The following is a 23,538-nucleotide window of genomic DNA, read 5'->3' as shown; positions in this document are numbered from 1 at the left end:
TGCTGTGATTGCCTTTGGGGTCTTCTTCATAAATTCTTTGTCTAGGCCAATGTCTGTAAGAGTTTTTCCAACATTTTCTTCTAGAATTCTTACAGTTTTATGCCTTAGATTTAAGTCTGTTATCTACCATGAGTCGATTTTTGTGAGAGGTGAGAGGTGAGAGGTGTGGATCCTATTTCACTTTCTACATCTGGCTCTCCAATTTTCCCAGCATCATTTATTGTATAAGGATTTGTTTCCCCAGTGTGTGTTTTTGTCTGCTCTGTCAAAGACCAGATGGCTATATGAGGATGGTTTTATATCTGGGTTCTCAGATCTGTTCCATTGGTCAATGTCTCTGTTCTTGTGCCAGTATCATGCTGTTTTAGTTACTATAGCCTTGTAGTATGGCTTGAAGTCTGGTGAATTGATGCCTCCCAATTTGTTCTTTTTGCTTAAGATTGCTTTCACCATACGAGGTCTTCTCTGGTTCCATATGAAGTGTAGAATTATTTTTTCTAGATGTCTGAAAAATGATGTTGGTATTTTAATGGGGATTGCATTGAATCTGTAAGTCATTTTGGGTAATAGTCATTATAACAATGTTGATTCTGCCAACCCATGAACATGGTATGGTTTTCCACCTGTTTATGTCCTGTGCTATTTCCTTCCTCAGTGTTTTGTAGTTCTACCTGTAGAGGTCTTTCACCTCCTAGTTAAATATATTCCTAGACATTTTATTTTCTTTGTTGCTATTGTAAAGGGTACTGAGTCTTTGATTTGGTTCTCAGTTTCACTGTTGTTGGTGCATAGGAATGCTACTGATTTCTGTACATTGACTTTGTAACCTGAGATTTTGCTGAATTTGTTTATCAATTCCAATAGTCTCATGGCAGAATCTTTGGGGTTTTCTAGATATAAGATCATATTGTCAGCAAAGAGCGATAGTTTGACCTCTTCTGCCCCCATTTTGGATGCCCTTGATTCCCTTCTCTTGTCTGATTCCTGTGTCTAGGATTTCTAGCACTATGTTGAATAGAAGCAGTGATAGAGGGCAACCTTATCTGCTTCCAGTTCTAGGTGGGAATGCTTTCAATTTTTACCCATTCAGTATGATGTTTTGTGGCCTAAGATATAGTCAATCTTAGAAAATGCCCCATGAGCTGATGATAAAAAGGTATATTCAGTGGTTTTTGGGTAGAATGTTCTGTAAATGACAGTCAGGCCCATTTGTTCTACAGTTCTGTTTAAGTCCATTGTTTCTTTGTTTATTTTCTGTTTGGAGGATCTGCCCTGTTCTGTCAGAGGGGTGTTGAAGTCCCCAGCTATTACAGTGCTGCTCTGTATCATTTTGTTTAGATCAAGTAGGATTTGCTTTATGAATCTTGGTGCACCTGAGTTAGGTGCATAAATATTTAGAATTGTTATGTCTTCTTGTTGAATTGTACCTATCACCATTCTATGGTGACCATCTTTGTGTTTCATTACTTTTGTTGATTTGAAGACTAAGTTACCTGAAATCAGAACTGCTATTCCAGCTTTCTTTTGGCTTCCCTTTGCATGGAATATTGTTTTCCATTCCTCCATCCTGAGTCTGAGTACATCTCTGTGGGTTCGATGTGTTTCCTGAAGACAGCAGATACTTGGCTTTTGTATATTTATCCATTTGGCCAGCCTGTGTCTCTTTGGTGAGCAGTATAAGCCATTCATATTTATTGAAACAATTGATAACTGGGGCAAATTTCTGTTCATCCTGTTGAGTTGAACTTTGTTTTCTTTCTTGAGCCATTGTGGCATCTGGCCTTTGATCTTTAGCTTTTGGATGATTTTACACTGGTGAGTGTTTATTGTGCTGATCCATGTGTAATGCTGTTCTGAGTACTTCCTGGAGGGTAGGTCTTGTCTTGATAAATTTTCTCAGTCTTTTCTTGTCTGAGAAAGTCTTTATTTCTCCTTTGTGTAAGAAACTTAGTTTTTCAGGGTACAAGATTCTAGGCTGGGCATTATTCTGTTTGAGAAGAGTAAGGATGGGGCCCTAGTCTCTTCTGGCTTGTAAGGTCACAGTCAAGAAGTTTGCAGTTAGATTGATGGATTTTCCTTTGTAGGTTACCTGTTTTCTTTCACCTTACAGCTCATAAGAGGGCCTCTTTCACGTTTCTTTGGCCAGTCTGATGACTATGTGTTGTGGTGTCTTCCTGTTTGCAATGAATCTCCCAGGAGTCCTTTGAGCTTCTTGTACCTGGATATCTAGATTTCTAGAAAGTCGAGGGAAATTTTCCTACATTATATCCTCAAATAATTTATCCAATCCTTGTGTATTTTCTTCTTCATCCTCAGGGATGCTTGTAATTCTCATGTTAGGCCTCTTCAGATAATCCCACATTTCTTTAGGCTTTGCTCTTTTCTCTTATTTTTCTGCTCTATATCTGTGACTGACTTGTTTAACCGAAAGGTGTTATCTTCAATCCCTGAGCTTCTTTCTTTTGTTTGATCTATCCTATCCTTGAGGCTTTCCACTGTTTTTTGTAATTCCTTGAATACATTCTTCATTTTCAGAAGTTCTGTTTGATTTTTCTTTAATATTTCAAATTCTTCAGTGAATTTTCCTTCCGAGTCCTAGATTTTTTTTTTTTTTTGATTTCTTTGTGTTGGGGATCCATTTTCTCTTGCATATTATTGAGTTTTCTTACAATCCATGTTCAAAATTCTTCTTCTGTCATTTTAGTGTTCTGAATTTGGTTGATATCCATTGCTAGAGGGCTGATGTTCCCCTTTGGGGGTGTCCTTTCAGTTTGATTCTTCATACTTTCAGAGTTCTTTCACTGATTCCTTCCCATCTGGAGCAGCTGTTGCTTCTTACCTTTGGATTTTCATTTAGATAATGACATGCCCGGTTTAGTCTCTGAGCCAGTAGGTGATGCTTGTGGGTGAGATTCAACCACACCCTATGTGATGAGTCAGAAAATGCAGTAAAAGAGCATGCAAATTGACCTCCCTGTCAGTAGGTGGTGCTTGCTGGGAGGAGCAAGCTGCAATGTTGTTTTGGGGTCCTTTAACCAGCTCTCATTCCTCTGGATAGGCACTCTAGTGCCCCAGGTGGTGGGTGGGGCACTGGGACTTCCAGGTATGGCCTTATTCTCCACCTCAGCGGGGACAGGTCAGGAAGTGAGGCTGGGTGGGGCTGGGTTGGGTGAGCCTGCCCTCAAGCTCCACAAATGGTGTTAGCAGGAGTCAAAGGTCTGTTCTCTGCTTTTAGGCAAAGCTGCCAGGGAGGGGCTGAAGTGGACCCATTCAGCCAAAAGTTCTGCATATGGGGGTGGGGCTGTCTGAGACCTGCAGTCTGGAGGTCTCACTCCTTTCCATCCTCCTCTATTCTGCAGTTTCTCCTGGGCCTTTGCCAGCAGGTAGTACCTCAAGCCAGCAGAGCTTCCCCACTGTGATGCGAGCTGGGAGGTTCCCTGTCCGGGATCACAGCCTGAGCTGGGAGCTGGCCCTCCCATGGAGGGGAGGATTGCCCCTTGAGCATGTTGCAGCTAGGACCCACTCTGATCTGTCCTTGAAGGCACACATACCTCAGAAGACTGGTGCACAAATATCCCTTCTGTGCCCTCAGGCAATGTAATTGAGACATGGGTGTATGGGATCTGGCCTGCAGGCCTGTCCCCCATGCCCCAGAAATCAACCCCTGACCCTGCCAGGGAGAAGAATGCTGGTTTCGAGTCACCCCTGGGTGCTCAAGATGTACCAATGTCTCTCTGTCTCTGGGTTTGCCCTGCTTTGCTGGAGTCACCAGGCAAGTGGCAACAGGGAGGGCTGGTGGGTACGGAGCTCACAGTCCAAGTACCCCTCAGTCCATTGCAGGGATCCAAAAGGAAAGGTCCTATTCCCTGTGGATGCCCCCATGTGGTAGCTAAATTGTCTTTCTCGGCAGCTGCGGGTAAGGGAGGGGAAGGGCAGAATGAAGCAATATGGAACCTGACAATGGACTTGGGTCTGTGGGGTGGGACATCGCCTGAGGGAGCTGGGAGCCAGGTGCCCTGTCTGCAAGAGGCTCACTGTTCACTGGTTCACAGCAGCCATCTCTGGGCTGGTATTGGCAGGTCTCTCCAGCAGATCTGGAGCCCGTTTCTAGTCTAAGATGCAAGGGAGAGGTAATTTAACAGCTCCACCTTCCCTTGTAGCTGGTCTCCCAGCCTCTTGGGATTTAGACCCTGCCAATGCCTTTCTCTTTCCAGTTCTGCTCCACAAACTCTTCCCGTGGAGTCTCTTACAGATTCAGGCACCCTTCCTTCCAACTCTCATCTGATCTATGTTTGTCTGCCTGTTTGTTTTTTTCACTTTCATCTCAAGTCTTTCCTTTTTGTAGAGACACTCTGGCTGGAGGTGTTTTTCATTCACCATCTTGCCTCCTCTCCCAGTAATAGATTTTTAATAAAAGTAAAAGATAAAGCATAATCTGACACATCTAATAAGCTTAGGCTGACACTGTCTTTGGCTTCCCAAAGGGAGCGAGTCACCAACTTCATTAGCACATGGTAGTGTGGTTTGGCTTTAGGCAAAGTGGACTATTGAAACAGAGACTCCTCCTCCGAAGAAAGAGGAAACCCTTAAAGGGACACAGTCTAGTATAAAGGGTGAACTGGGGAAAATTCACTCCTTAGCAAATGAAAAATAGGAGAAAGCTTGACTGTTTTGCCTGTATTATAGGTAGGGAAAAATTGTCCTCTGAGAATTTATAAACAAGAATGTTTCCACATAATTTGGGGGTTCATATTCAAAATACACACATGACTTGGGCAACAACAAACTAAGATATAACATAAAAAATGGTCTTCAGTGGATAACACCACTGGGGCACTGGCAGGAGCAAAAGAAGACTTCTCTGAAGACAGTATACCCTCAGACAAGACCTCCTTGGAGCCTCAAAGGTTTACCAGCCATAATCCTAAGTTTGAAAACACATGAGATAGCATGCCACCATTCTCCTCTATCTCTGTTTCCCTGTATTTCTTTGATAACATACAAACAAACCAAACATCACACAGAGATGAAAGAACGGGGAATAGTGGCTTAGTGGGTCTCTGAAACCAGCCTCAAATAATGGCTTTGTAGATAGCTAGGTAGCTGGGTGACCTTGTGCAAGATATCTAAGATTTCTCATCTGCAAAATGTGAATTATTATAGTAATCTATCTCATAGAGTTATGAGAATTAAATGGGTTAATATATAGAAAGTCCTTAGAACCAGACCAGTATCTGGCTTATAGGATGCATGAAAAGGAGTTAGCCAGTTTTAATAGCATCATCATCTTCATCATTATCATTATTGTTATTATAGGTAATTACTTATATTATCCCACCTGTCTCATGATTAGGTTGGTTTTTCTCCATACGTGCCCAGATGCATATCCATCTGGCCCAGAATTAAGTCTTGAGGTAATTCTAGCAGCTACACATCTCAAAATTGAATGATTTCACATGACAGGCTCCTTTGCTGAGAAGCAGCAGAACTAAGAACTGCAGGAAAATTTAACAGGCAGCCATATGCTAGCTAATTACAGAACATGTTTTTAGAATTTTCTGTTTATCTTTTTGTTTAGATATTATATACAAAGGCACCACCATAACCCCGCCCCTAGTACCTTTCCCACCCTTGCCACACAACCAGTGAACACTCTCCACCAACCCATTCTGGGCACTTGGGAACACAGGGTTAGGATAATAGGCCTCAGCAGATTTCTGGTTGCACACCTGAGGCTGGGAAGCTCTCCAAGCTTGTGCATTAATTAAATTCTACCTGTTCTACTCTTCCTCTTCTAGGGAGCTTTCATGTTTCTCAACTTTTATCCAACCCCTCAGTTTCCTTTATTACAATTACGACAGGGGAAGAAACTCCTTAGCACCCCATCTCCTCATTACTATCCCCTCTTGTAGTTTGTTCTTTCTCTGAAAGGTGCAATTGACATTTACCTCATGATGTAGTTGTGAGAATCCAGTAATATATATTTTAAACAAAAACTGTGTTTTATGCAATAATAGCTAGCTTTGTGTTGCAATTATGTATTTACTTGCTTTGTCTTTGCTGAGAGATAGACTATTACATGTTCAATTCTCTCTTTGAACACCTAGCACAGTGTCATACAGATATTAGGACTTTCTTTAATTCATTTTGCAAATATTCATTGAGCATCTTAGATGTACCAGACATTGTCCTGGACTTATGGTTTTCTGTAATAAACAATCATTTCCTTCTTTGTTTGATTAAGTTTGCTAAATTGACCTTTTCAATTGTGCTTATCATGCATTCAATTTGCAGGCATGGCTACAAAGTACATCTTATTTACCTCCAGCAGTACCATGAAGTTTCCCTGGGCATATGACACAACCAGTCTGCTTTGGGTACCTGATTAAACGGGACAAAAATATATCATAGAGCACCTGAGATGGTGCTAATGACATGGCCTCTATTGAATGTACCAACATCCAGTGAGCATGTGTTCATCATAGTCCTCAAAGATGCATTTCTTTGTTTACAAGTCTGTCCTATCCACTAAACTGTGAGCCCTAGGGAGTACTAATTATATATTTTTCATCTTGTATTTCCCTTTGCATTCAGAAATATCTTAGTGCTTGAATTTAGTAGATGCTCAATAAAGTGGGTATTGATTGAAGGAAATAGTGGAAAGGATGGTAAAGAGTTTTACTGATTACTATAATAAATATTTCAAAAATCTGGCCGGGTGCGGTGGCTCACGCCTGTAATCCTAGCACTCTGGGAAGCTGAGGTGGGTGGATTGTTTGAGCTCAGGAGTTCCAGATCAGCCTGAGCAGGAGCGAGACCCCATCTCTACTAAAAATAGAGAGAAATTAATCGGACAACTAAAATTATATAGAAAAAATTAGCCAGGCATGGTGGCTCATGCCTATAGTCCCAGCTACTCGGGAGGCTGAGGCAGAAGGATCGCTTGAGCCCAGGAGTTTGAGGTTTCTGTGAGCTAGTCTGATGCCACGGCACTCTAGCACAGGCAAAAGAGTGAGACTCTGCCTCAAAAAAAAAAAAAAAACAAAAAAAAAAAAAAAATCTACGCACCTACTGTATTTTCATTTATTTAGCAGATACTGAGTGAATGCCTAGCATGTGCTATTATTAACCATTCTAAGTGTTATCAAGTAGCATATTATGCTGCTTCGATTGGAATCTATCATGCCACCTTCTTCTTTTCTGAGACTTAGAATTTAAGAGGCCTCGAGGCAAATGGGATATGCATTCTGTAAAGTTATGGAAAAAGATCTATTTTAAACATTAGCTATCAGTAGCCAAACAGCTGAATTTGATATTAGTTTATTAAATTCAGAACCTTGCATTTCCCAAGTTTGTATCTTTGAATATAAATTAAGTCAAACCTTGAACATTGGGAGAAAAGAAAAATAAACTAAAAAGTAGCCAGATGCCCCAATAGGGGCAAGATACTGTACCCTGAAATCACTCTGCTTATTGTATACTTGAACTAAATTTAACATCTAGTTGGTTGGAAAACTCGGTAAATGAATCCGGTAACCTGCTTTTGTGTATAATTTCTGGAAATCTGGTCACTTAGAAAAATTGTTTTAAAATACATCCTTCTCTGCGAGTTACAAATCCTAGCTGCTTTCCTGCGTGATATATAGACACTAAAATTATACTTGAAATTTAGATCCATCTTTTAAAAGTGGATTATAAATAAGCATTGATAAATAACTTGGTTATATAAGAAAACTAGTTACTACTAAGCAACATGACTGAAATGACTTTAATAGTATTAAATTTATATAAGAAAGCAAGGGCCCTGAATAAACCTAATAATTAATAAAAAATTACTTCAAAATTCCTTAGAAAAAAAGTATTCAAAGACTCAATCACAAGTCAAAAAATTAAACAATATTTTACTATTAACCATATCATATTTATTTAAAAGCCACAAGCAATATAAGAAAGCATGAAAACTCAAAATTCAGAGAATAACACCTTTTTAAAATCAATTTTGCACAATGAAATGCCAGTAAGAAATAGAGAAATTATAATGTAAATTGTATTATAAAAATATGGCACATGATATTATTTTTTTAAGAAAGAGAAATTGTAACTGTAGGAGACAGGAGACATGTTAATACCACAAAACTTTAAACAAAATTTTTAAATGTCACATCTTATGCTGAATATGTACATGGGTATATTGACCATTATGCAGCAGATCTTGGAATACAGAGATTTAGGTAAGTAAAAATAAAAAGTTTATATAGATAAACTTTGTGAATACTGTTTGGTTTTCTATATTAAATATTACATATCATTATAGGAAATGCATATGTATGTTTAAGATTGCAATTGCATTTTCAAATGTAAGGCAATTAATATTTTAGAAAGCAGCTTTTATACTTTTTTGAAAAAAGCTAGTAGCAGCATATAAAAATGAACATTATAAGAAACTGAGTAAAACAACTTTACTATGAAAAGATGAGTATAATTTAAAATTGGAGCACCTTCATTTCATTTCAAAAAGAACTGTGGACTAAGGCTCTTATCTCAGAATAACCCCACCTAAGAACACTGAGTCTTTCTTTATATAATAAAGAGCAGATGAAGAATACATCCCATTCTACATACTGGGTGTTGTTTCTTATTAAATCTGATTGATTTTACACAATGAAATGCCACTATAAAATATAGAAATAATAATGTAAATTGTATTATAAAATATGGTACAAGTATTATTTTTTAAAGAAAGAGAAATTGTAAGTGTAAGAAACATCTTACACACACACACATACACACAAAAAAACACAGTCCATGTCCAGGTAGGATGCTAAGGTGCAATGGAGGCAAGTTAATCACAGTGTATTCACTTATACACTCTGCTTTTAATTAATTAGTACGAACAAGTACAATGGATACTTTATTCTTGGTCTTACATAATGTTTACTGATAAGCTTTAGATCTCAGAGAAGTAGCATATTTGCTGCATTTTGTTACTTTGTGTAGATAGACATTTATTTATCATGTAAATAAAAAGCAGCAAAGCAGTATTAATCACATCAGAATTTGTGGCTTTTGCTTTTATAAACTGCTACACAAAATGTCACATTTCAGAATTTAAAAACATAACTCCAATTCTTGTCATTAGAACAATATGGTGACTACCAGGGATCTTCTTGAAAGAAAAAACAATTATGTCTTCTGTATCACATGAAATGAGACACACAAGTACAACAGACAATCTTCAGAGATTCATTCATACATATTTTATATGTAAGGCATCTGTGACCAATAGAGGTTATGTGTTAAATGTGTAAATGTATTAAGTGTAAATGTATTAAGTATAAATGTATTAAATGCAAGCTTCTTATAAGGACACTAGTATCTCTAATTTGCTCAGAGATCTTCATTGGCTGTGGCTCTGGGCAGCTCCTTTCCTGATAGTCTGACCCTGCCTTCATGTATAGGCAGCTCCTGATTGTCCATGTCGGTAAATCAGGGACCAGGCATGGGAAATATAAACCTTAAGATTAAAAAAAATACATGTTTTATTTTGTAATAAAATCAAATTTCCCAGTAAACCTTTTATAAATTTTGTAGAATGAGGTTTTGATGCATGTGCACAAATAAACTTTCCTTGTACAATAAAACATAATGTTTCCGTCTGCTTTTCTTTTTGTTTTTAAAGATGAAGAGTTTCATTCTTTTCACATCAAATCAAGCTTGTCTTCAGTAAAAGGACATGATGGAGAAGGGAGACTGGAGAGAGTTAAAGACAGATGACATGTTATTTCATCTCAACAAAGATGGCTCTAAAGAACCCACCGTCTTACTACCTATTAATGTGAGAGCTCAGGGATTCATTTTCCTGTATTTCATGTTTATAGTGTTTTAAGTGTTTATAGTATTTTAAGTAGGAGTTGTAGGCTTTCAGGATGAATTCCTAGTCTACCAAGTGAACAGAAACACATGTTTAGATTGTATTCTTTCTTGCATTCAGACTCTCAGCCTACCTGTCAAAGTTAACACTCAATAAAAAAATCTGCAAAGCAGAAAATATACTTGCAAATAATTGAGGATTGACTGTAAGCCTATACTAACTTTCTAATTTTTATTTATTAACCGTAATTGATGATTTGCTGCATCCCTCTATCTTGATGAACGTTGTGGTGGAGATCTTTCAAAATACATGAAGTCCTGAAATTGGAAAAAGAATGTTTTTGATCGCTATATATAAATTTGGGTGCAATCCATACAATATTATCCTTTATAATTTATGAGGCGGACCTCACATTCCAGTTAAAAACAACTAAATCTAATGAGATCCTTTCGAAGACAATTTAATGTGAAGAGCAGCAATTACAAACTTGAAGCTGTTGGCTTTCTGTTTTTGGTACCACTTAACTAAATTTCATCATTAACAAGAGGAAAAACTTGACAATCTAAGGATGATACAACACCAAGGTATACAATGAGAGAAAGGCAGGAAGAAAGATGGGAAAGGATATCAGGTTTAGAGTTATGTCATTAGGAAATCACAGGACAAGCATTTTTTAAGTAATGAGAATGATAGATGCAGTGACACCCATTGGATGCCTAATATCTTCTAAGCACTCTCCTGGTCATTTTACTCATATGATAGTCAATATTTATAACCCAGAAAAATTTATTTTCATTTTCATTTTACAGATGAGGAAACTGAGGCTTACAAGTGTTAAACATTTTGTAAAACATGTAACTAGTAAGTAGCTCAGAGAGAAGTTGGCCTAGTTTCAAAGATTATTCCCTTTCTGCTACGCTACACTGCTTCTCATCAGAAAGAATAACTCTCTTAGGATAACTCAAAAATTTACAAAAAAAGACTTACAATGAGGAAGCAAGCTCCAAAAATCATGCCTTTCATCTTCACATCCAGGTCCAATGGGAAGTGAATGTCAAAGTGGTCGGCATCTGCCATTGCTGATACCAAACCATTCCATTTCCTAATAATACTGCCGATGTTGGATACACCATCGAGGGATTTGACCTATAATGACAAGAATGTGACTTCATGTGATTGAAAGGTATTGGAGTGCATGTTTTAGTCTTCTACTTAGAAGCAGTCTACACTGAGAACGTAGGAAAAGAATATGGTAATTACATAATTGCAATGAGAAAATTACAGGCAAGAAGGGTTAAGTTCCTTTGCAACTGGTTGATAGTTTAGCTGAGGAATATCTTATGATTCTCAGGTGATTGCTCTTTCTTTATCTTCAAATGAGTTATAAGGGGACCTTGTCAGAGGAGGTATGATTTGAATTGATTACTACATTCTTCTCCATATAGCAAAGGGTAGGAATTAGAGATTGGGAGGTTACTTCCAATCTAGGGAAACCTATGAGTAAAGCAGGGAGGTATGGAACAGTGCACTTCACATCACTCAAGATCTTGTGGGCCAAATCTACCCTGTCTCCTTAACATACCAAAGAGCATCATTTTCTATAATAAAAGGGGGACCCTGACACTTATCACAGGGAAAACATTCAAATAATAACTTGTACCTATGGTCACTTGACAATGGAAATGATCACACACAGCTTGCCCTGGCAATTTGGCTTATCTATATTGGTCTTTGAATAAATAGTTGATGATTAATAATATAGTGATATAAAATAAGAACTAAGAAAAGTTCATTGGGTATCATAGGAAACATTCAAATAAGCAATTTTAGTAGATGATGACTCTTGCTGAAATTGCAAGGCATTCGGAAAGTACTCTTTAAGAAGCCCAGGAAATATTTCTAGGCATTTCTTTTATCAGATTCACAGGATGATAAACAATCATTTTGTAGCCACTGAGATAAAGGCAAAACAGAAGGATTTTTCTCTTTCTTGAGAAAATGTTATAATACAACTTATTATAAGTTATCCATGTTATCAGTGTTATCCAATTTCTTGAGGATGCTGATAGATTTCTATCACACACAGACACAATTTATATAACCTTAGGAGTGCTCTATATGTTCTGCGATATTTTGGGCACTTGTATTACATAGAACCTATATTCCTGTCCTGGAAATCTCTGTACAAAACTGTTAATTAAATACAGCCAAGAATTTAATAACTCAATTAAGTCAGGCTATTTACTCTCAGACAGTTTAATGTTTTAAATGGCTTCTTTTTATTTTTATCAAGCACTGAAATCATAAATAAGGAACTCACATTTTGGAAAACATTAAGCAATCCACTAACAATAATTATAAAATCCTTTGATGCCAGCTGGTTAAGTAATTCTTTCCTCAGCCTTATTCATTTACATGAAAAAAATGTCTAAAACCAAATCATTCCAAGGTCTGTTAGTACATGTAAGAAAAAATAACAGAAACATTGTTTTTACATATGTTCACCTCAAAAACAGAATCTGAACCACATCCATAGGTTGAGCATGGCCCACGCACTCTCAACACATTTTCTTTCTTCTCATTTTGGATACTGTAAACTGCCCTGCACAAATTCCAGTGTTCCACAACAAAGCCAAGGGTGACACCAGGAGGACACTGCACCTCCAGCTGCAAGTAAGTGGTGACAGAAGTTAGGATGCTACATGCACATGTATGCACACACGTGAAGATACACCATGTAGATGTGTTTGTATTCACTCAAGGACTAAGGAAATTATTGCTAAGAGAGAACAGCTCCCATTTTACCCAAACCATTTATCTTAGGACTATATTTCAGTGAGCAGTCTCAAGGTATAAGGCCACATTTCTTTTGAGATAAAGGGCAGGCTTAATCACAGTCGGTTATAAAATAGCCAGTTGTTCAAGCTCAGTGTCCCTAAGGTGCCCATTACATTTTTTGGTAAAAGCCCAAAGTGAAGCTTCTATTGACTATTTCTCTGTGTCACATGCACTTTCCTAGGAATTTGGGGAAAGGTTTACACAGGACATGGGGCAGGACTACACAGCTTCATGAACGGTCAATTCAAGATATTATTGTTCATATATATAAATTCCCACCTATATACAAACACAAAATTTGATATCTTCCTAGAACTGATAGCTCATATAATTTTAAGCCTCAGAGATAAAAATCAAAATTGTCTAAAAATAAATTACTTAAAAAAATTCATACCATGGTATACTCCTCACACATAAAAAGAATGAACTACTGATACATGGAATAACTTGCATGAATCTCAAGGGAATTACACAGAGTGAAAAAAGCTAATCCTGAAAAGTTTCATATATGATTCTGTTTATATAACATTCTTGAAATGACAAAATTATACATATGGAGAACAGACTACTGATTGTCAGGGGTTAGTGATGAAGAGGAGGGAGGTAAGTGGGTGTGGTAATAAAAGGGAATGATGATGGAAAGGTTTGGTATTTGTATTATGGTGGTGGATATCGGGCTCTATACAGATGATAAAACTGCATAAACTAAATGCACACACATACACGCACACACACAAATGAATACAGGTAAAACTGAAGAAATCCGAAAAAAAAAAAAAACTAGATAAAGTTATGGGACAAAAGTTTCATAAATTGGACTAAGTTTGCGATATTGATTTGTTTTACTCCATCCTGGCTTCCTATATTCTCCTAAGGCTATATTTATGGGCTTTGATTAAAAATCCCAATCACAAATATGAAGAAAAATTCCTGCAATATACAAAAGGATTGAGGCTAAGAGGTGGAGAATCACTTCAAATATGAGGCTGTTATTTCAAAAACAATAATGACAAAAGAGTAAGATATCTGAGAACAATAGATAGTCAAACAAATATTTTTTGAGTACTGTACTATTTGCCAGGCACTGTGCTATGGAATTGGCTTTATCCTTGAAACAATCATCTTATCAGATAGGTACTAGTAATATCTCTGTTTTACAGGTAAATAAATTAAGGCACAGAGAGGGTTGTAAATAAATTGACATTTAGTAAATGCTGTTATTTAACATAATATATTATCCCAGTAATCCTATGAGATATTATTCTACCCAGTTTATGAATAAGAACACTAAGGCTCAAAAACGTTAAGTAAATTGTCCAAATTTAGTAGGTACCATATCTAGAATTCAAACTCTGGTTGACCTCTCTCTAAAACTGCTTTTCTTTTACTGTAGAAAACAACTTTCCTGGAACTGCACAGACAATAAAACAGTAACCAAACTGTAACTCAGCACATCTGCAGTCTAGTTCCAGCACTGTCTTCTGCCAAGCGTGACACCTTCTCAGGCACTTAATCTTTTTGAGCCACTCTTATTCTGTAGAAAGATGTGGGTTGGAATGACTAACATAAAGGTATCTAAAGTCCCTTCCAAATCTAAAAGTATATGTTTATATTTAGCATTACCTGATATTATATGCAGGTACATTTAGATAAATGTATGTGACTACCGACAAACTCATAAATTTCTAATTCAGTAGACAAAACTGATAGAAGAGTGGTCATTGCCTAAACAAGCCTATTTTGTGCTTGACCCACCAACCAGCATGTGAAGAATATGAGCTCACAAGAAAAGTCCTCTATGATTTTCCTTAGGTAAGACAATTTGGCTTCCTCCCTCCCCACTAATTTCTTCCATTCTGACTGGCAGGGCCAGGGAATATCTTTCCTATGTAGTTTTGAAAGGAGCACATCATGCTGTGAAGAGTTGGATCAGAAAGAAACAGTGATTAAACTTCCGTTCTCTGACCTCTTGCCTGGCTGAGGGGCAACAGAAGCAACAGCAGGTGCATCTGAAGGGTCTCTGCATTGTCATGATTTCTCGGCCCACACAGTCCGTGACGCGGAGGACAAAGGGCCTTAGTGTCCGATAAGCATTCCTGGTAAAGTCATCTGTGTCTTCAGTTACGATGTAAACCATTTGGTCTGAGTTGTTTTTAATGTCATATCTATTGTTAGTTTCAAAATGTGTTATCGCTATAAAATAAAATAAGAACGTCGTCTTAAATTAGAACCAGTCAAAATGGCCCTCAGGAAGTCCTTGTTTAGTATTTCTTAGGGGCTTAAAGCAAAATAACTTTTAAAAATTTCAAGGGAAATATATACAATTGATTAGAACTCCCAAAAATCCATGTGCTTTATAAGTATTTAAATAATTTTGGAAATGCAAAACATTTTTTTTATTAATAAGAAGCTCATTGTAAATTCATTTTTAAAATTTTTCCACACAAAAGCAAAAATTTAAACAATATTCTTGGAGTATCTGAACTTAGAAAACTTTAATTATAAAATCAATTAAATGAAATTATACATTGGACCTTTAATTAATCTGCTCATGAAATATGCTGAGATGACTATAGGATCATTACTATTTGCAAATAAGAAAACAAACCAAGAAAAGTCAAAGGCCCTATTATTGTCGCCAAATGAATGTGTACAGCTAGTACAGTGAGGGTCAGTAATCTTGAAAGACCGAACTGAGAACAGGCATGATTTTGACTGTGATATTTTCTTCTTACTTCCAAAGCGAGGGCACTGAACCAGAATTCAGCAGATTTAGATTCTATTTCCAGCTCTGGCACTGATGACTTGAATGTGGTTTAACTTCTATTTCCAGCTCTGGCACTGATTTGCTGACAGTGGTGCTCCAAGCTAACTCATTTAGTACCTTAGCTCCTTCTTTTACTCATGTATGAAAGATGGATAAGGAGCAGAAATAAGGGATAAAGGATGGGGGTTGACCAAATAAAATGAACGCCTTTTTCAAGTCCAAGAGCTTTTGATCATATGATTTATAGATAAATAAAATTATACAAAATAATTTGCTTCATTACTTTCTCGAAAGCAAAATTTATAGACCATAGTTTTTCTCTTCTCTTCGAACCACTGAAAATGATCAATATAAAGAATGAAGTAGATATTAGATAATGCAAATTTCTACCTGTTTAAAATACTGTTGAACATTAACAAAAATTATACATACTTTCCATTGGCTCAAAATGCTGAAGAACATGTATGTTGTCCAACTGTTGGGATAGAACAAAGTAATTAGAAGAGAGGAATAACAGAATTAAATTAAACTAGCATAGAAAAGAAGCTGATGAGATAGATATCAAACGTATCAATTGAGACAAAAATATCTTTTTGAAGGTGAATAGAGTCAAAAAAATTTATCAATGAAAGTTAGCTTATCTGCATCTGATCATACTGATATTAGTAGAGCTGTCCACATAAGAAAAACACTTTCCTTCAGTTCCACTTTAACAAGCAGTTGCCCAATATATCAGAAAAACATCTACTTGCTATAGAAATAGCATTTAGAAGAAGCTGTGCTTACATAGATTGTTCCTAGATCCCTACTCGCCCATCTCTCTGACATATCGTCCTTAGATTGGAGGTGCTTAGGAAGCTCAGAGCAATTTAATTTGGGCCAGCCAAAGAGAAGGAAATTCTCTCCGTGACTTAGGGAGAACAAAGAGGCCAGGGTGAATCTCACATGCAGTGTCCAATTTTATATTATTTCACAAGTGCCTCTGAAAGAGGTTAACACACCGACTGTCCTACTAACACCAGGGTCTTCCCCAGGTGCACACTTTAATAAGAGGAGGGTCCATGAGGGCAGAAGTATGTCAATAGAACTAGGGCAAGGGAGAGGAAACATTACTTAGGTGGTAACACATAAAAGGAGAGGTTGGCGATACCATTAGAGAAACTTCTATCTTTACTTAGGAACCACTCTAAAGATGAACAGTTTGATGGGCCCATCATCTGTTATATGTGAGAACATGGTAGCAGAAGTGAAAAAGCCTTCTTGAGGATACACTGACCTTATTCATATAATTTTAGATTATTAATATTTAGACCATTAGACCATCTCTAATCCCTGGGCTGAGAACAATGCCTGAAATGACATATTTCACCAAATATTGGTTGAATACATTAATTAAACAAAATATGAATGTGGTGATAAATAAAACTAAAAATAACTAAACATAAATGTTTTGTGATGTGATTAATAACTGGAAGGTATAGAAAGGACATAATCAAACCTTTTCCTGTATGGAACACAATCAGGTAAGGGGGTTGAAACATGTCTTATAAAATATCAAACATTTCTCCTAAAATGGTTTATAGTCCCTTTTAATAGTCTAGAATATTAACATATAGAACTAAAAAGTAAAAATATTCACTGCACGCCTACTCCTGAGATATTGCAGGTTCAGTTCCAGACTGCTGCAATAAAGCAAATATTGCAATAAAGTGAGTAACAAAAACTTTTTGCTTCCTGATTAAATATAAAAGTTATGTTTACCCTATACTGTAGTGTGTTAAGTGTGCAATATTATGTCTAAAAAATACCTTAATTAGAAATACTTTATTGCTAAAAAATGCTGACAATCATCTGAGCTTTCAGCTGGTCATAATCCTTTTGGTGGTGGAGGGTCTTGCATGGATATTGATGGCTGCTGGCTGAGCAGGGTGATGGTTGCTGAAGGCTGGGGTGACTGTGTCAATTTCTTAAATAAGAAAACAAGCTTATGACATTGATTGATTCTTCCTTCTACCAAAGAAGTCCCTGTAGCATGTGATTCTATTTGATAGCATTTTACCTACTATAGTATTAATAGAACTTCTTTTAAAATTGGAATCAATCCTCTTAAATCCTGCTGCTTCTTTTATCAAATACATTCATGTATTAATAATATTCTAAATTATTTGTTATTTAAACAGTGTTCATAGCATCTCCACCAATAGATTCCATCTCAATAAACCACTTTCTTTGCTCATCCATAAGAAGCAACTTCTCATCTGTTAAAAGTTTTATCTTTTTTTTTTATTTATTTATTATTCCAGGGTTTTGTGAGGGTACAAACATTGTAGTTACACTTTATGTCTTAGAAGTTTTATCTTAAGATTGAAGTAATTTAATCACATCTTCAGGCCCCACTTCTAATTCTAGTTCTCTTGATATTGCCAACACATCTTTATCCACGGAAGTCTTGAATCCCTCAAAGTCATTTATTAGGGCTGGAATCAACTTCTTCCAAACTCCTGTTCATGTTAATATTTTGACCTCCTTCCATGAATCATGAATGTTCTTACTGGCATCCAGAGGGTGAATCCTTTCCAGGAGTTTGTTAATTTTCTTTGCCCAGATTCATCAGAGAAACCACCATCTATGGCAGCTGTAACCTTAAAAAATCTATTCCTTAAACAATAAGACTTGAAAACTGAAATTACTCCTTGATCCACGAGCTGAAGAATGGATATTGTGTTAGCGGGCATGAAGACAACATTAATCTCCTTATATAGCTCCCTCAGCATTCTCGAGTAACAAGGTGCATTATCAAAAAGTAATAACATTTTGCAAGGATTTTTTTTTTTTTTTGACCAGTAGGGGCTTAAAGTATTCAACAAACCATGCTTTCAAACAGATGTGCTGTCATCTCAGCTTTGTTGTTCCATTTATAGATCACAGATTAGATTTAGCATAATTTTGTAGGGTCCTGGAATTTTTGGAATGGCAAATGAGCATTGGTTTCGACTTAAACTTATCAGCTACGTTAGCCACTAACAAGAGAGTCAGCCTGTTCTTTGAAGCCATGCCTTGATTGCTCCTCTTTAGCTGTGAAAGTCCTTGATGGCATCTTTTTCCAATAGAAGTCTGTTTTGTCTACATCGAAAATCTGCTGTTTAGTGTAACCACCTTTATCATGATCTTAGCTAGGTCTTCTGGATAACTTGCTGCAACTTCTACATCAGTACTTGCTGCATTTTTATGTTAAGGAGGAGACATCTTTCCTTACAACTCATGAACCAGTCTCTGCTAGCTTTAAACTTCTCTTCTGCAGCTTCCTCACTTCTATCAGCCTTCATAGAACTGAAGAAAGTTAGGCCCTTGCTCTGTATTAAGATTGGCTTTATGGAAATGTTGTGGCTGTTTTGCTCTTCTATCCAGACCACTAAAACTTTCTGCATGTCAGCAATACGATGTTTCTACTTTATCATTTGTGTGTTGACTGGAGTAACAGAAATTTTAATTTTTCAAAAAATCCGGATGTCCTGGTGGCTCCAGAATGCCTATATAGATGGAAATTAGAGAGTCATTGTGTTATGTGAAGGGGGTTTCTGGAACCTGGACTGAGGTCATATCCTTGGTAAGTCCCTGATTTTTATTTATATTGTATGTTTTGAGAGTAGTAAGAGTGACTAATGAAAATTATGGGTGGGGAAAAAAAGCAATAGGATAAGGTATTCAATAGGATAAGGTAATTCCCCTGCTGTGTTGTGTTTTGTTCTTTTTTATGTTGGTTTACTTGATGTTAAGTCTTTACTTCTAAGCAAATGATGCAACTAGCATCTATGAGAGCGTTTTTTTTTTTTTTTCTATTCCCATTCCTATTTCTCTAGTTTCCTTCAAGAAAGCATCTTGAATGCCTTAAAACTCAACACAAATCCTTATGAAAACCACATTCACCCCGCTAAAAACATCCCTATACTCTTTGCTCCCCCTTCAAACTTCTGACATTAGTATTAGCATTCTTACAGTTTCACAAACTAGGCATTTCTCATCACTGATTCATCTCTTTTATTAACTGTGTCTGGCCTGTTTTCTCTTCTGAGGTCTCCATGGTCATACTTCATAAGAACATAATTTGTATGTGCATGGAGTACCTGAGCTAAGTATTCCAGACCAGGAGGGCAGTTTGGCACAGGAGGTGGCCCTGGCATCCATGTTATTGGAGCCTGCTGATTTGGCACAGGATATTTGCCAGGCTGATACTGGACAGTATGGGTACCACCAGTTGGTGGGCCCAAGGGGAAGATACTGGGCTGCTGTGGACTGTAGTATCCCATAGGCAAGCCTCCTGGGTAACCTGCAGGTGGAGGGACAGCTGGTCCAGTCGGTCCTAGGTTCAAAACAAATGAAAGTGTTATACAGTCTTAACACTATAATATATTGTAAGTTAACATGACTTTTTATATTAAGATGAAATGGATCATATAATATCCACCTGAAAATGACAAGTTTTTCCATTTTTTGAGTGTGTACTATGTACCAACAATGTATTAAGAGGATTTATTTACATTTTAATTCATTTAATCCTCTTAAATCTTTTGAAATAATTATTGCCAGTTCAGAGGTACAAAAATGAAGTCTAAAACATTAAGTAACATGTTAGCCTCTCAATGCATTAAGTTCCTTCTTTGAAGATAATATACTTACTTCATTATGTTGTAGTGAGATTAGTACAAGGCCTAGCATATAATAACTATTGTAAATTTTTGTTATCATATTTATTGTTATTTACTATTACAAAGACAGTAATGTCTGTTTTACATCAAAAAAGTGCTTTTAATGACTATTTTGAGCTGCCTTTGATTCAATCACTTTTATATGTCTCCATCATCAAGTTCATAGACTGGTCCTCAATCCTGACATCTCTTAGATTCAATTTCTTAAGCATGTTGTCTTAGTAGTTTGGACTGCTATAAAAAAATATCACAGACAGAGTGGCTTAAAGAAACAAAACAAAACAAAACAAACAAAAAGATCCACAAGCATGTCTTTCTTACAGTTCTGAGCGGTCCAAGATCAAATGCTTGTGTGGTCGAATGGTGAGAGCGCTCTTTTTGGTTTGAAGACAGCCATCTTCTGGCTGTATCTTCACACAATGGAGAGACAGATTATCTCTCTCATGTCTCCTCTCATAAGGGTACCAATTCCATCATAAGGGTCTACTCTCTCCATCTAATTACCCCTGAAAGGACCCACCTCCAAATACCAATACATTGAGGATTAGGGCTTTAATATATGAATTTCGGGGGATATAAACATTCGGCCCATGGCACTTAACCCTCCACTATTTCTCCCCACTCCACCTCCAGAGGTCTTATGAGTTTTGCCTTTGTCATTATACATCGGTCAGGGTATCTGGATTTTTTAAAATAGATATAATATTTTATAATGTTTTAAGAATAGAACCCATAATAATGCATTTGCATACAACAATTAATGTTTGACTTTAGGATTTCTTTTTTATCAAGGTCTCTTAAGATAAGCAGTGGTAACTTTGAATTTCACAATGATATTTTTAAAATTGAAGGAATTTCCAGCAGTAGATATGAGAATGCCTATGCTGCTGAGATACAGAGATGAACTCTAGTTAGAATTTTTTGAATAATTTTGTACTTTAATATTTTCATTTTTATTTTCCAGGTGTTTACAATTCATTAATTAAAATTTGAAAGTAACGGGGCCCTTGTTGTCTACCAAGAGATATACAAAGGACTCTAAATTATTTCTAAGGTTTTATAGCCCTAACTGAAATCCTGTCAGTGGCAGAGCCACAAGCAGCCCACAAGTACTTTTCCCTGAACTACCAGGAAAGTTAGACTAAGAAAGAGAAAGGTTTTCCTCTTCTAACAGAGATTTTAAGAAACAATGTCCTGTGGAAAGTCTTGTGGTTGAAAACAAGAATAAATTATGTAAGTCAAAATATTTCATATTAATTTGTCAATATACCATCGTTCTTCAGCATTCATGGGCGATTAGTCCCAGGACCTCCATGGATACCAAACTATGCCAGCGTTCAAGCCACTTACATAAAAATGGTGTAGTATTTGCATATAAGCTATACACAGGTTTCCAAATACTTAAATCATCTCTAGTTTAATTGTAATACCTAATACAAAGAAAATTCTGTGTAAATAGTTGTCATATTGTTTTTTACATGCATTGTTTTCATTGTTTTTAATTATTTTTACCTGAATATTTTCAATCCATGTTAACTGAATTCGTGGATGCACAGCCCACAGATACAGAGGGACAACTGTAGATCTACTTTAGTTAAAATCAAATAAAACCTCACATTAGTAAGGAACCCTAGGTAAGACCACACTTGCAGAATCTGCTGAAGCTTTGGTGGCTAGACATGAAAGGAGTTTGAAAAAAATGGAACTAGATTTTCTAGATTTCAAAGGTAGATGTTTAAATTTACTACTTTCAAATTTAGAGAAAAATAGTTTGAAAATATTTTTTCTTAAATCGTGATTCAACATATCAAGTACTTAAAAATAATCTGGAGTTCTTAATAAAATTGCAAATTCCTGAGCCCCATTCTAATCTATGGAATAAGAATCTATATGGCAAAATATAGGAAGAAAAACATCTTATTTCACTGATTCTTTTTAAAAATATACTATTCAATAGTTTTTTTTTTTTTTTTTAGTATATTCTCAAAGTTGCACAACCATCACCACGCTCTAAATCCAGAAATTCCATCATACCACAAAAAACACACCTATCCATTAGTAGACATTCCCATTCCTTCCTCCCCATGATCCCTGGAAATCACTGCCTAATCTAGAGATTTCATATAAATGAAATCACACAGTATTTAGCCTTTATGTCTGGTTTCTTTCACTTAGCATATTTTCAAGGATCCTATATGTTATTGCACAAATAAGTACTTGATTCTTTTTTATGGCTGAATAATATCCTATTGTGTAGCTATATCACATTTTATTTATCCTTTAATCAGCTGGTAAATATTTGGAGTGTTTTCACTCTTGGCTATTATAGATAATATTGCTGTGATCATCCATATACAAGTTTTGGTGTGGATATATTTTTTCAATTCTCTAAGTAGGAGTGAAATTAGCTGAGGTATTCAGTACCTCCATGTTTAACTTTTTGAGGAACTGTCAAATTGTTTTCCAACGTGGTTTCACCGTTTTATAATTCTATCTATTGTGTATAAGAGTTCTACTTTCCCATGTCCTCCACCAATACTTGTTATTGTCTGTCTGCGGTGGTACCTTATTGTGATTTTGACTTGCATTTTCTTGATGACTACTGATGTTGAGTATCTTTTCATACACTTATTGGCCATTTGTATATCCTCTTTGGAGAAATAGCTATCTAAATCCTTTGCCCACTTTTAAACTGGATAATTTGTCTTTTTATTATTGCCTTGTAAATGTTCTTTATGTATTCAAAATAAAATCCCTTGCCAGACAAATGGTTTGCAAATATTTTGTCTGATTTTGTAGGCTGTCTTTTCTTTTTCTCGATAGTGTCTTTTGACACATCAAAATTTTAAATCTTTATGAGGTCTAATTTATCTATTTTTTCCTTTGGTTACTCATGCTTTATGTATCATATCTAAGAAACTGTTGCCTAATCCAAGGTCATGAATAATTACACCTATATTTTCTAAAAGTTTTAGAGCTTTCACTTTTACATGTAGGTCTTTGATCCATTTTGAGTTCATTTTGTATCTAGTGTGTGACAGGTTCCAAATTCATTCTTTTGTATGTTGACATTCATTCGTATCAGCACATTTGTTGAAAAGACTATTCTTTCCACACTCAATTATTTTGTCACTCCTGTTGAAAATCAATTGGCTACAGGTGTTTTATTTCAGGACTCTGAATTGTATCACACTGGCCCACAGATCTATCCTTATGCTAGTATTCACTATATGGTATTGACTACTGTAGCTTTGCAGTAAATTTGGAAACTGGGTTGTGTGAGTTCTCCAATTTTTTTTTTAAGGTTGTTTGGGCTATTCTATGTTCTTTACATTTCCATATGTTTTTGAGGATCA

General features: G+C 36.3%; 1 protein-coding gene across 1 annotated transcript; it reads right to left on the bottom strand.

The window, feature by feature from the left end:
• Nucleotides 1–9,919: 9,919 nt before the first annotated feature.
• On the bottom strand, nucleotides 9,920–19,841 carry PLSCR4 (phospholipid scramblase 4). The gene is made up of 6 exons (XM_012646097.1): nucleotides 19,601–19,841; nucleotides 15,909–15,951; nucleotides 14,676–14,902; nucleotides 12,377–12,538; nucleotides 10,859–11,017; nucleotides 9,920–10,188 (listed from the first exon to the last, which is right to left on the bottom strand). The coding sequence occupies exons 1-6, from the start codon at nucleotides 19,781–19,783 to the stop codon at nucleotides 10,141–10,143; spliced, it is 822 nt and encodes a 273-aa protein (XP_012501551.1). The 5' UTR covers nucleotides 19,784–19,841; the 3' UTR covers nucleotides 9,920–10,140.
• Between the last annotated feature and the right edge of the window lie 3,697 nt (nucleotides 19,842–23,538).

This window comes from Propithecus coquereli, unplaced genomic scaffold (genome assembly GCF_000956105.1).
Source record: "Propithecus coquereli isolate 6110/MARCELLA unplaced genomic scaffold, Pcoq_1.0 Scaffold240, whole genome shotgun sequence".
In the NCBI taxonomy this organism is placed as follows: Eukaryota; Metazoa; Chordata; class Mammalia; order Primates; family Indriidae; genus Propithecus; species Propithecus coquereli.
This window is presented reverse-complemented; position numbering and strand designations above follow the sequence as displayed.

What these genes read in the sequence shown, in the direction of transcription:
- PLSCR4 (XM_012646097.1), bottom strand. Translation starts at nt 19,783, where the DNA reads ATGGGATACTACAGTCCACAGCAGCCCAGTATCTTCCCCTTGGGCCCA. An exon ending in GTCTGGAATACTTAGCTCAG is followed by an intron (nt 15,952 to 19,600) that starts GTACTCCATGCA and finishes CTATCCCAACAG; the next exon opens with TTGGACAACATACATGTTCT. An exon ending in GTTCAGATTCTGTTTTTGAG is followed by an intron (nt 11,018 to 12,376) that starts GTGAACATATGT and finishes TTGTCATTATAG; the next exon opens with GTCAAATCCCTCGATGGTGT.